Source organism: Drosophila navojoa, chromosome 5 (genome assembly GCF_054131105.1).
Source record: "Drosophila navojoa isolate 15081-1374.11 chromosome 5, UAZ_NAV_1.0, whole genome shotgun sequence".
NCBI classification, from domain to species: Eukaryota; Metazoa; Arthropoda; class Insecta; order Diptera; family Drosophilidae; genus Drosophila; species Drosophila navojoa.
This window is the reverse complement of record NC_142893.1, coordinates 24,491,260-24,503,859: the sequence shown is the minus strand read 5'-3', so window position 1 is coordinate 24,503,859 and position 12,600 is coordinate 24,491,260. Positions and strand designations below refer to the sequence as shown.

Genomic DNA, 12,600 nt, shown 5'->3' with positions numbered 1-12,600 from the left:
CTGCCTACAGATTGAACTGGCGGCACCCGCGGCTTCTGGTCATGTCGAAAATGAATTTTAATTGTCGTCGCTGCCCGCTGCCTAATGGACAATAATTTACAAACAAATTAGCCAACAGACGACTGCAATTTATTACGAAACGAAACTTTTGCAAAAAGCACAGAATCAAATTGCACTAATTACATGAACGTTGCAAGGTAGCGTCGCCAGGAGGCGGGCAACCGGTCAGTCCGTTTCAAAGCACCGAAAGCGAGTTGAGTTACTGCGACGTTCGTCTCGCCCATAGTTCTGCTCATTGTAGTGGCTGGTGTGGTTGTTGCTCCTGCGGCTCCTGCTGTGGGTGCCCCTTCTGTAGTTGTCATCGTTGTTGCCTCTGCTGTTGTAGTTGTTCCAGCGATAGTTGCTGCTGTTGTTGCTTTTGTTGTAACTGCTGCTGCTTCGGCTGCTGCTGTTGTAGGCGAGCCTATATTCCTCTCTGGGACAATGGCCGGCAGTCTGCCTTGACCGCCAATGGTTTTGCTGCTGATAACGGGCATTATCCGAGTGGTAGTCATTGTAGCGTCTAGTCTCTGGAGCTGATTCCTCGCTGTGCGCCGCCTGGCGCCAGCACGGCATTTTCCGTTTCAGCGGCCTACGTTGCGGGCCATGCTCTTGACTATGATAAGTATTGGTATTCCGCCATTGACGGCTCGGCAGCGACGGCGGCTGCTGCTGCCAAGCGTTGTGCTCCTGCTGACGGACTCGCCAATTGACTGTCGCTTCCTCTTGTCTCTCGTCCCGCACCTGCCATTGGCTGAAGCGGCGTTCGCCCTCAGCGTGGCTGGGCTTGCAGGGTCCCTGTTCAGACGTCAAGTGCTGCAGCGACTCGGTATAGTTTTCACGTTCAATTTTGTGGCCACGTGCATCGGCAAAAGCTGCGGATCGAAAGGGATTATTATAGAGGCTGATGCTTAGCTCTCCTCTTTTTTGGCTGCTAATTTACGCACTCTGTATAGCCAGCTTGGGCGACATGTTCATCTTGGTGATCATAAAGTAGCAGATCAAATAACCGGTACGATTTACGCCGTGTGTGCAATGCACGCCAATGAGTTTGTCTGTAAAATGGATTTGAGAGATCACGTTTTTTCTTTTGGAGTTACATTAATGCTTCTATGACAATAATAACAATGACAAATCAAATACAATACATGTTAGCCTCCTGCCTAGAAGGGCTTGCTAGATGGTCGGGTTCGGTTCAGTAGTGGAGAAAGCATTTACCTGCCGCACAATGCTGTAGATCTCATTTGAGAGGCAGCCACAGGAATGCGCCTCGCATCGCCCACGCCGAGCTCTGGCAAACCGGCTTGCTGCAACTGCAACTCGGCTGTGTTTGCTGGGGCAATTGGCATAAAAGCAGATTCATTCGGCTGCAGCGGCGACCTGAGGTACATCTAGAAAACAGCGCGCTTTGCCAATATGCACAACATTGGCAATAAATTTAATGCGAGCAAAAGAGAAAAACATGTCAGGTCAGTCGATCCGTCGCTCTGTTAGGCGGTCGGGCCGGCAGGGGCATCAAAAAAGTCGTTTTGCGGTGGTGCGCTATGCGGGTGCTCAACTCAGCTCAGCTTTACTCTGCTCTGGCAGCAACTACAACCGCAGCCGGTCGAAACTGCCACTTGTACGTCATGTATTTAGGCTGAGCTTACAAACAATATCCTTGTCGCAATATGGGGCACAATGGTATTTAAGTGTACCTTGGCCAAGGCAATATACACATATGTATGTATATATGCGCTAACTCTTGTGGGCAATTCTGTCTGGCTGAGTCATAATAAAGTTAACATTCACGTTTTAATGAGAGGGATAGCATAAGGAACGATTCGTGCTGCCAAATCTAGTATGATCAAACTGGGTATTTATGTCAGTACACATCCGCAGTTATTTGTCCCACTGTCCGCTAACAGCAACCGGCTACTTCGAGTTTAGGCATTGGTTTTTGACCGCAGCTTTAACATGGTCAATGGGATATTTATTATTGGGATGGTTTTTAGTGCTTGTCTTATCTTTTAACATAAAGCAGACACGATAATTGGCAATCAAATTATTGACAATTGCATGAATCGCAATAGCCAGCAGCCAAATACATATATGTAAACCTATTATATATATGATATATCATAGAAAAGTAAATACTAAAGGTCTTACTGAATTTGGTAATATGCCTGAGTAGAAAGTCTCTTTTTTTCTGCTCTGTTTTCAAATGAACAATTATATTCCCTACTTTCACACGACACAGATTACGATTCAGAGTCGCTGACATCTCCTACGCTGACAGCAGGGTATTGCAGGGTCAGTCACATGGGAGATGCATAAGCAACGTTTTCTTAGCTTAAGTGAATTGTTTGCCTGGCACTTGGAACTTGCAACTGAGACTGAGAACTAACTCTAACAGTTGGAGTGGGCGCGTCCACCGTCTCGCATGTGCAAGTTAAAGGTTAACAAGAAATTCCATGCGATTCTTTTGTTCATCGCCATTTTCTACTACATATTGCTATTTAAGTAAAGGGTATGTTTATTGTGCGCTTGCCAACTGATAGGCATCGGCCGCCGCCACAAGGTAATTGCATGGTACACATGGACGGCAACTGGATTTTGATATGATTTCTTTGTATATCTCAGGCTCTAATTGTGTTGACAGATCTGTATGCTGCATGGCTGAGATGATTGGGGAAAGCGTTCCCACGGCACTAGCGACAGCGAGCTATGCGTGGGTGAGCGATTCGAGCACTTACCATTATCCGGGTTGGCATCCAGAAAGTCAGTCACATACTCGCAGAATCTGAAAGAGAAACAAGTTGAAGAGATGTTTGAAATAATAGTAGACTTGGCATACCTTTGTGCCAGCTGCTTGGTGGGAGTCTGATGGCCAGGTATCATGAGTTTTTGGTGCGCCACATTCAGGTCCAGGAAAGTCTGCAAGAGGTTCCATTGACATTATCTGTGCAGTTAAAGTAGTAGACTTGCCTGTGGATTGTAGTAACGATTCGTGTTGGTCAGGTCAACGATCAGTCCTAAATTTGGCACCGACTCCAGCAACGAGTGTGGCGCCAGACGAAGTTGCTCGTCGTCCACACTCTCATTAATATTCTGCGAAGAAATACAACAGAGAAAATACAAGGCATACGAAAAACATGCAGAAATTGCTCAATTTATGCAGTGCCCGTCGGCAGTACAATTTATAAGGAGAAGCAAGGGCAAGTGCAAGGAGCAAGGATCAGCGCCTGTACAGTGTTATTTAATTAAGCAAAAAACAATTTAATTTAATATTCATGCTGCTTGCGTGGGGTCCAGCTGCTCCTTGCACTGCTTGTACCTGGCTTGTACGAGTTGCCACTTTTATGCATAATTGCATCGAGCACAAAAGGCAGATCCCTTTTGTTATTTATTTATAGAGCTGGCCCGGTGGTCGACATTTCAGCATCAATCAAATGGCTGGGACTACAACGGTAAACCGGTTTGCGGGGTCAGCCACACACTCACCTTACGCAACGGCACTTTGAATGCAATGAACCGCGTTCCTGCGATACGTTCCCCAATGGGCCGATAATTAAGCCAGCTGCAAGAACAAAACAAAAACAATGCCAATATTTCCGTTTACACATAAATTACTATCAAATTATATATACATACCGATCTGGTATCGCTTTACCCATTTTTGCAATTACTTTTGATTAATATACAACGTTCATATCCAAAAAAAATAATACAATTTCTCTACAAATTTTACCGCGTGCTATATACAAAATAATACTTGTATACGCAATTAGACATACATACTTACGTTCACAGCAGACGCTATGGCGTTGCCACTGCGATCGAATTTTGTGCCAGCTATGCTGTTAATAGTTAACAGCAGGAGAATATACTAAATAATGCCAAACGCAAACAGCTGGCAAAACGACTTTTGGACTTTCTGTGTTTAATACTGCGGCAGGTAGTTTCTAATCAATTAACATTAATTGTTTATAATTAAACTAAATACTTCTTACAGTTTTTATTCTTCGCAATACGCAACATGTTTGTTAACAACACCCGCAATCTAGTACGCAGCAGCTTTGTAAGTGTAGATAAGAATCGGCAAAATAAAATGGCGCACGATCACTTAAGAATTTTATATGTAATTAAATAATCAATTTTTCTATTGAAGTTGCAGCGTTGCAAGAGCACCTTGGTCGTGGCGGAGCATAACAATGAAGCACTCAACCCTCTTACACTGAACACCATCACGGCAGCCAAGAAGATCGGCGGTGACGTCACAGTTCTGGTAGCAGGCACGAAATGTGGACCTGTAAGCTGATGTGATTCTTGTTGTTGTTGCTGATGGTTTGCATAATCATCCGATTTCGACATTGATTTCAGGCCTCTGAAGCTGTAGCCAAGGTGGAGGGCGTTACTAAAGTTTTGGTCGCTGAAAATGCCGCATTCAAGGGTTTCACTCCTGAGTCCTTGACTCCCCTAGTCCTGGCCGCCCAATCGCAATTCAAGTTCACCCACATTTTAGCCGGCGCCTCAGCCTTTGGCAAGAATGTTCTGCCACGTATTGCCGCCAAACTGGACGTGTCGCCTATTTCAGAGATTATAGACGTCAAGTCTGAGGACACCTTTGTGCGCACCATTTATGCAGGCAACGCCATCCTCACGCTCAAGTCTAAGGATCCAGTGAAGGTTATCACAGTGCGTGGCACGAACTTCCCCCCAGCTGCCACTAGTGGCGGAAACGGAGCTGTGGAGCAGGCGCCAGCTGGCGACTACGCCAGCAGCCTGTCCGAATTCGTTTCGCAGGAACTGACCAAGTCAGATCGGCCTGAGCTGACGGGCGCCAAAGTCATCATCTCTGGAGGACGTGGCCTGAAGTCTGGGGACAACTTCAAGCTGCTGTATGACCTGGCCGACAAGTTTGGCGCTGCCGTTGGCGCCTCTCGTGCGGCTGTCGACGCTGGCTATGTGCCCAACGATTTACAGATTGGACAGACTGGCAAGATTGTGGCACCTGAGCTGTACGTAGCTGTGGGCATCTCTGGAGCCATTCAGCACTTGGCTGGCATGAAGGACTCTAAGACAATTGTGGCAATCAACAAAGACCCCGAGGCGCCCATTTTCCAGGTGGCCGACATTGGTCTGGTGGCCGATTTGTTCAAGGCTGTGCCCGAGCTTACTGGCAAATTGTAAAAAAGTGCCCTATAGTCTATAAAGCTAATTGATTCTATCAAATGTAGATTTTGATGTGTTGCATTTATTTGAAACTAGTTTCTTAGAGTCCGCTGTCCGTCGGCTGTGCACTATCATAATTGTTTTCTGTTGCCTTTTTTATTGTGTAATAAAAACTAAACCGAATGTCTGACTAAATATTTAGGTTTTTTGATTTTTGTTTGCGGTTGTGTCTGCGGTCAAGAACTGGAAGCTCTTATCTTGGGAAATTGTGACATTGTTTAGGTCGAATCAACAGTGTGCGTGCTTCTTCTGTATCCTCATGTTATGATAACAGCAGGAATGCTTGTTGCCATGTTAATGTGCAGAAATATACTGTGCGATTAGGCAACAGGTGTTTATAAAATTTTTTTTTTTTTTTTTTTTGATTTGATATAAAAGTAGTAATATATTGTATGTATAATGTATTTATTTTTATACATTCACACTATTTATAGTAGATAATGACCGAAACATTCATTTTTGGCATTTACTGTGTGTTCATTTCGACAGATTTTACTATGAAACAGAAACTGAAGAAGATAACCTTTTCTTAATCTCTATAAATTGAGTTAACAATAACTGTTAATGTATAAGAAAATTAAAGTTGGTCAATCTTTGATTGTTTTTTAACTAACCAACAAATCAAAATGCGAAAAAAAAGATTGCGCCCGCAGCTTATCTTAGTCTACGTTTTTCATCATGCCGAATTCAAATACCGCCAAAATAGATCCCTATTTGCAGTATATAGAATCTAATTACCTAATCTAAGACATTATTGTAATACGGTACCTAGATTTACAACTAATGCTGCTTATATCATTTCCTTAAGTTTGAGTGTCCTTCAACAAATTTATAACGTTTTATTAGTGCAAAATTGTATATTGAGTTTTACTTCACTTTTTGCATTCCCAACATACTTTGAATTGTTTATAAATGTATAGCATATGAGTGTGTGTATACACATAAAACTACGATTTAATAGATCTGTCTTTATTTTACGCGTTTGTCAACTCAACTGATAATCAAGTTAACTGTGTTAATAAACTGATATGACATAATCTTTGTGCAAGCTATTCAGTAAAATATATGTATTTTGTCCCATATATTTATAAATGTATATAATATTTATTTTGTGTGTTTCTATATATGAATGTACATATACTCCTCTTTGTCGTTTAATTGTGACAAATGGAGAAAATCATGCTGCAAAAAAGAATCGAACGGAAACTTTGGTAACGAGTGAAAGGGAAAGATTAAAGCATTTGCTAGAAAACGAGCCGAGACGAGCCTAGCGTCCCGTCTTATCAAGCCGCACAGGGCACAAGCATAGAAACACAAAAGTTCCTACTGCATTCATTACCTTGTTGTCTGCCAGCGCTTTTATTCACGCCGACGCCGACGCTGACGACAACGTTAACGCCAAAGCCGACGCCGACGCCGACGCACATGCCTTTGTGTACGCCACTGTTATGTGACTGAGTTTATATATACAGAAATGCTTAATCAAGTCGACTCTTCAATACACTACAAATAAGCATGTGCATGCATCTGTTACATATGAAACCGTAGAACAATTGCCTTTTGCAATTTTGCATTTTCAATGCGAATACTTTTTATACCCTGACGAGCTGAGTCGATTTGGTCCTGTCCGTCTGTCTGTCCGTCCGTCCGTATGTATGAACGCGTCGATTTTAGAAGATATAAGAGCTAGAGACGTAAAATTTGTTTTCTTAGGTTCGTGTATATCACGCGCATATGGAGTTTATCACACAAAATCGATAACAACTCCCGATATTTTCTTATCGATTATAAACCTTATCGAAAGCTAGTTATTTAATTATATCCTCTACACCTTTAGAGCTAGAGTTTTCTTACTTGTTGAGTATATATTTATACAAAATAAATAGTATTATCAGGAAATCAAATATTGCTCTAGTAGGCGACACTCTAGATTGGTGCCAAGCTAATTATGGAAACAGATGTCTACAATGTGTTCCCATATTATATCTCTCAACCATTAGAGAAATTTATATTTTAGGGTTTTATTTTTAAAATATCAATAAAACTATAATAATGTCAAAAACATTTACGTATCAACATATCTAATGAGGTTCAAACTCAGAATCTGCGATAATATACGACACTCGATTCATTTACATATAAGAGCTGCGATGTATTTTAAGATATTTTTTTATTCAAGATACAAATACTGATTTCAATTAGATGTTAGCATAGTGACCTTTCGGCTGTATCCAAATGCATGGCTTAACAAGAATGCCCACAAAATCCGTTTCGCATAGGGTATTCGTCTAGCGCGAGCTGTGAACGTTGGGGCACATGCTGGAAACGCTGATCGAATGAGCTAGTTGTCGTAGTCACTTATCAGTCAGCGAGCTGGAGAGACGCGTCGACGGAGGCTGCCGAAATAGGAAATACGAAAAAAGATTTGCAGACAACGACGGAGAGGTTGAATACTACAACTCATAAAGATGAACAAGACGCCAATGCAGGAGATGCGTCGCGTGTGCGTGATTGGAGGTAAATTATAGCTATAGAGACGTATTTAAAACAAGTTGAATTTATCGGGGAATATTTATGAACATGTCTAGCTGGCACCGCTGGATTAAGCGCCTTGAAGAACTCACTGCAAGCGGGTCTGGAGGCTGTCGCGTACGAGCGAGGTGCAGAAATCGGAGGCACCTGGATATTCTCGGACGAGTTGCCCAAGGACGAGCACGAAGAGGTTCACAGCAGCATGTACGAGGGCTTGCGGTAGGTTAACAATCAACTAGAAAGCAATGGCGATTGGTCTAAAGTAAGGTCTATAATCTATCTTCAGAACAAATCTGCCCAAGGAAGTCATGGGCTATCCGGACTACCCGTATCCCACAGAGATTGAAGACTCGTTCATCACATCGCAGCAGGTCCTGGAATTCCTGCACTCCTATGCTGATCACTTCAACCTACGACCGCACATCAAGCTGCAGCACGAGGTGATTAGGGTGCGTCCAAGATTAAACGATTGGGAGGTGAGTGCTGACGCCATGATTCATTGCGTCACTTTTATTCACATAACATTGTTAAACGATCAATCGATCGATCTCATATGCTGACACTTCTTAAAGGTCTATGTTTGGGATCACAATAACAACACTTGCGATCCGGTTTACTACGATTTCATTTATGTCTGCAATGGCCACTACACGGAACCGGACATGCCCACAATCGAGGGCATGGATCTGTTTGAGGGTCCGCAGATCCACAGTCATGTCTATCGCAAGGCGGAGAAATTTAAAGGTGAGTCCATGTGAAGATCAGACAGGGCAGCGCATAGTTTGTATAGACTGAATTTTGATAAGATATAGATAGATAAGCGTATGAACTGTCACTCCCGTCAACGTTTAGCCTAGTTACAGTTCGTCTTTGCCATTTGTATATTATAGTATAAAGAGTGAACGCTTATCAAGCACTCAGCATGTTTGGCTGATGGGGTTTTAATCGTGGAATAGTTTTATAACGCCCCATGGAAATACACTAACTGATAAAAGGGAAGCACTTCAGCTAGGCTTTTCTAGAGATTTATGAATGTACATATAAATATAACGGGAATTACTTCAACTATTTTATAACCGAATAACAAGCAAGAAAGAATCATTTTGTGAATAATCATCATGATACTCTAACTTCTGACATGTTTGTCATCATTCAAACATTATTTCTGTGCGTGTTGTGATAACAGCAGAAATGTTTATCTGTGAAGTGACCAACTTTCAATCTGTAATGTCGAGGTAACATATATGTGTGTTAATATGTATAAATATTTCGTTTATTATAATTATTTTTTCATTTTTATACCCTGAACTTATTGGAAATTAGAAAATCAGGGTATAATGGTTTTGTGTAAAAGTATGTGACGGGCAGAAAGAATCATCGCAGACCCCATATTCTTGATCAGGACGACGAGCTGAGTCGATATAGCCCTGTCCGCCTGTCCATCTGTCCGTCCGTCCGTCTGTATGAGTGCGTCGATCTCAGAAGATACAAAAGCTAGAGAGCTGAAATTTTGTGTGCATACTCGTGTATCGAGAATCATCAAAAAATTAATTTCGTTTTTTCAGCCTCATTGGAATACTATTAGACCTGGAGACAACAGATTTACTGTGTATATACATATGATGAATACAAACATTTTTTATTTATAGATTTTGGATACCACGCCCCCTTCGCCCCCAATTTGTATAAAATGCATTTCAAATACTAGAGTCTTGTGCTTTGCAATGTACATACATACATTTGAACATTATGATTACGTTCAGAAAGTTTCATTAAGATCGTACTTCTAGAAATTAAATTATTCAAGCGCAGTCGCTACCTACTGCCAGTGCTACTGCGCAGTTAGCAGAGCGCGGCTTATGCGTGCGTGCGGACGCATGTGTATGTATGTATATATGCATAAAAGAAGTACAGAATTATTAGAATATCAGATTGGAGGGTTCAGGGTATATCCTAGTCGAGCAGTCTAGAGCTTTCTTACTTGTTTTCATTCATTTTCACTCATGGAAGTAGATAATATCTGTAAAGCAGTTATTTTATATCTATGTGGTCTAAAAATATTGTATTTAATTATTATTAACTTGCCATATTTATAGTAAATAGCGGCTACGGATTAACCTATTGCTCATCGAGAGATTTTAAGTTTTGACACTTTCATAGCACATTCAAATTTATAAAATTTTCTGAAAAAGTGCATAGTAAAGCTTAAACCCACTATTATCGAGATATATTATGTAATTATATTCCTTAATTTATTTATTTATGTCTATAGATCAGAGTGTGCTGATTATTGGTGCCGGTCCCAGTGGCATGGACATTACAAATCACATTCGCAAGGAGGCCAGGCATGTGTACCTGAGTCATCATCTCCCAACCGCGCCCAACACCGGCTTTATGGGCAATGTAACGCAAAAGCCGGACGTAGAACGTCTAACGAAAAATGGGGCCATTTTTAAGGATGGCAGCGAGGAGAGCTTCGATCACGTGGTCTACTGCACCGGGTATAAGTATAGTTTTCCCTGTCTCAGCACCGATGTTGGCATTCAGGTGATCGATAACTTTGTGCAGCCACTGTGGAAGCACTGCATCAACATCAACAACCCCACAATGTCGTTCATTGGGCTACCCTTTAATGTGATACCCACGCACATATTCGATATGCAGGTGCGCTTCACACTCAAGTTTTACACGGGACAGCGCCAGCTGCCCACAAAAGAGCAGATGATCGCCGACCTGGAGAAGGAGCAGGGCGAGCGCTGGGACTGCGGCTTTGTCAATCGTAAAAAGGCCCATCAAATGGGCGAACGACAGGTAGGAATTAATATTGATACTTCTCAAAACATACTCATATAAAATGTAATAATATCTCACATCTCCAATAGTTCGATTACTATAACGAGTTGGCCAATATGACGGGCATTGAGAATATAAAACCCGTTATTTTAAAGCTAATGAAGGATTGTGGCAAGAAATATATATTTGAGCTGGACACGTACCGCAACAATCGGTATACGGTTATAGACGATGAGCACTTTACCAAGCGCGCTCTATGACGAACTTGTATTGTATTTTGTATGTTTGTAATTTAGTTTATTTTGCATTTAATTATAAAATAATAAATAAATACATAAACAAGTAAGAAAGCTCTAGTCGAGACTACACGACCCCCTGAACCCTTCTAGCAACTGATATTGCAATAATTCATTATGCCTTTCAGCTTACCCAAGAAATACACACACACTCACAGACATACATACATAGGCGAAAGCCTACGTAGAAATACGGGAATTTAATTGTTTACTAACTTTTCTTTCAGATTCTGATTATAACATGCATATGCCAAAACAAAAGTCTTTAGTTTTTTGAGTTCGCCTTTAAAAATTGATGGGTGGGGGTGGGGTGGGGTGGATATGAGGGTAAATTTGACCAAAAATCGACATTCTACAAGGTACATACATATGAATATACACTTAAAGTTTGGCGACTCTAACTTAAAAGATGCAGCAGATATAATAAACATTTATAAAGTTTCGGATTTTCGAGGCTTTTAATCGATATCAAAATAACGCGACAAGAAATCCATTTTTGAAGAAAAACTCGATATGCGCGTGGTATACACGGACCTAGGAATACAATTTTAAGTCTAGAGCTCTTATATCTTTTGAGATCGACGCGTTCAAGCATACGGACAGACATACAGGACTAAATCGGCTGAGTTCGTCGCCCTGATCAAAAATATATATGGGGTCTGCCATACCTCCTACTGCCACGAAAAAAAGTGTGCAAAAGCCTTACACTACCTGTCCGCTCTGTGTCTTCTAAGGTTATTGGTTTTACAAATTCAAGCTAAGCAAGTGAGACAAGTAAGAAGGCTCCAGTCGAGACTGCTCGACTATGAGATACCCTGAACCCTACACTCAGATATTCTAATCATTCTGTATTTATTTTATGCACATATACACATACATACATGCATCCAAAGCACAAGTCTCTAGTATTTGAAATTGGGGGCGAAGGGGGCGTGGTCAGGTCTAATAATGTTCAAATTAGGCTGAAAAAAAACTCAATTTTTCGATTATTCTATGGTATGGTATGGTATGGTGTACACTACTATGCATGCCAAATTTCAGCTCTCTAGCTTTTGTATCTTCTGAGATCGACGCACTCATACAGATGGACGGACGGACAGACGGACAGGGCTATATCGACTCAGCTCGCCGTCCTGGTCAAGAATATATATATACTTTGTGGGGTCTGCCACGCCTCCTTCTGCCTGTTACATACTTTTAAGAAAACTATTATACCCTGATCTTCAATTTTCAATGGGTTCAGGGCATACAAAGGAAACAAGCTAAAATTTACAAAAACCTTTGTTTTCTGATTCACAAATATATGTATGTATATAAAACTGATGATAAGTCGCATATCTAATTTTATTTATTCTACTAGACTTAAGACATACAAGTTTAGCGCGCGCACCATTCTGTGAAACAATGACGTCACGCTTACAATTCAGCTGTTCGCTTTGCATAACCCACTATCACTCAATCGTAATCGTGGAGTGACAGCACTATTGCTGTTAATCACTCAAAAGGAACTTGAAAGTTGCTCTTAACTGTTTAGCCATTCTGCCTAAGATGTCTGTTAACTTCACAGTGCTGAGTGTAAAATTAAACGTTAAAACACACTGCCTTACTTTATTTACATATGTATGTACATATGTACATGCATATGTATATGTATATGTATATGAACATGTATATGTATATGTATTTTTAATAATTTATTCATTCAATTAACTTTTGCTTTTATTCA

At 41.2% G+C, this 12,600-nt stretch overlaps 3 protein-coding genes across 3 annotated transcripts; 2 read left to right on the top strand and 1 right to left on the bottom strand.

The window, feature by feature from the left end:
• Positions 1–107: 107 nt before the first annotated feature.
• LOC108654813 (uncharacterized) lies at positions 108–3,840 on the bottom strand. The gene is made up of 7 exons (XM_018106363.3): positions 3,673–3,840; positions 3,523–3,598; positions 3,007–3,129; positions 2,876–2,955; positions 2,775–2,821; positions 987–1,094; positions 108–914 (listed from the first exon to the last, which is right to left on the bottom strand). Exons 1-7 carry the CDS (start codon positions 3,693–3,695, stop codon positions 226–228), a joined length of 1,146 nt encoding a protein of 381 aa, XP_017961852.3. The 5' UTR covers positions 3,696–3,840; the 3' UTR covers positions 108–225.
• A 57-nt stretch (positions 3,841–3,897) lies between these two features.
• wal (electron transfer flavoprotein subunit alpha wal) lies at positions 3,898–5,253 on the top strand. Its single transcript, XM_018106364.3, has 4 exons — positions 3,898–3,976; positions 4,034–4,099; positions 4,190–4,330; positions 4,402–5,253. The coding sequence occupies exons 2-4, from the start codon at positions 4,058–4,060 to the stop codon at positions 5,209–5,211; spliced, it is 993 nt and encodes a 330-aa protein (XP_017961853.1). The 5' UTR covers positions 3,898–3,976; positions 4,034–4,057; the 3' UTR covers positions 5,212–5,253.
• A 2,341-nt stretch (positions 5,254–7,594) lies between these two features.
• Fmo-2 (Flavin-containing monooxygenase 2) lies at positions 7,595–10,907 on the top strand. Its single transcript, XM_089261886.1, has 6 exons — positions 7,595–7,770; positions 7,842–8,004; positions 8,072–8,261; positions 8,358–8,529; positions 10,058–10,596; positions 10,668–10,907. The coding sequence occupies exons 1-6, from the start codon at positions 7,722–7,724 to the stop codon at positions 10,836–10,838; spliced, it is 1,284 nt and encodes a 427-aa protein (XP_089118012.1). The 5' UTR covers positions 7,595–7,721; the 3' UTR covers positions 10,839–10,907.
• Positions 10,908–12,600: the final 1,693 nt, after the last annotated feature.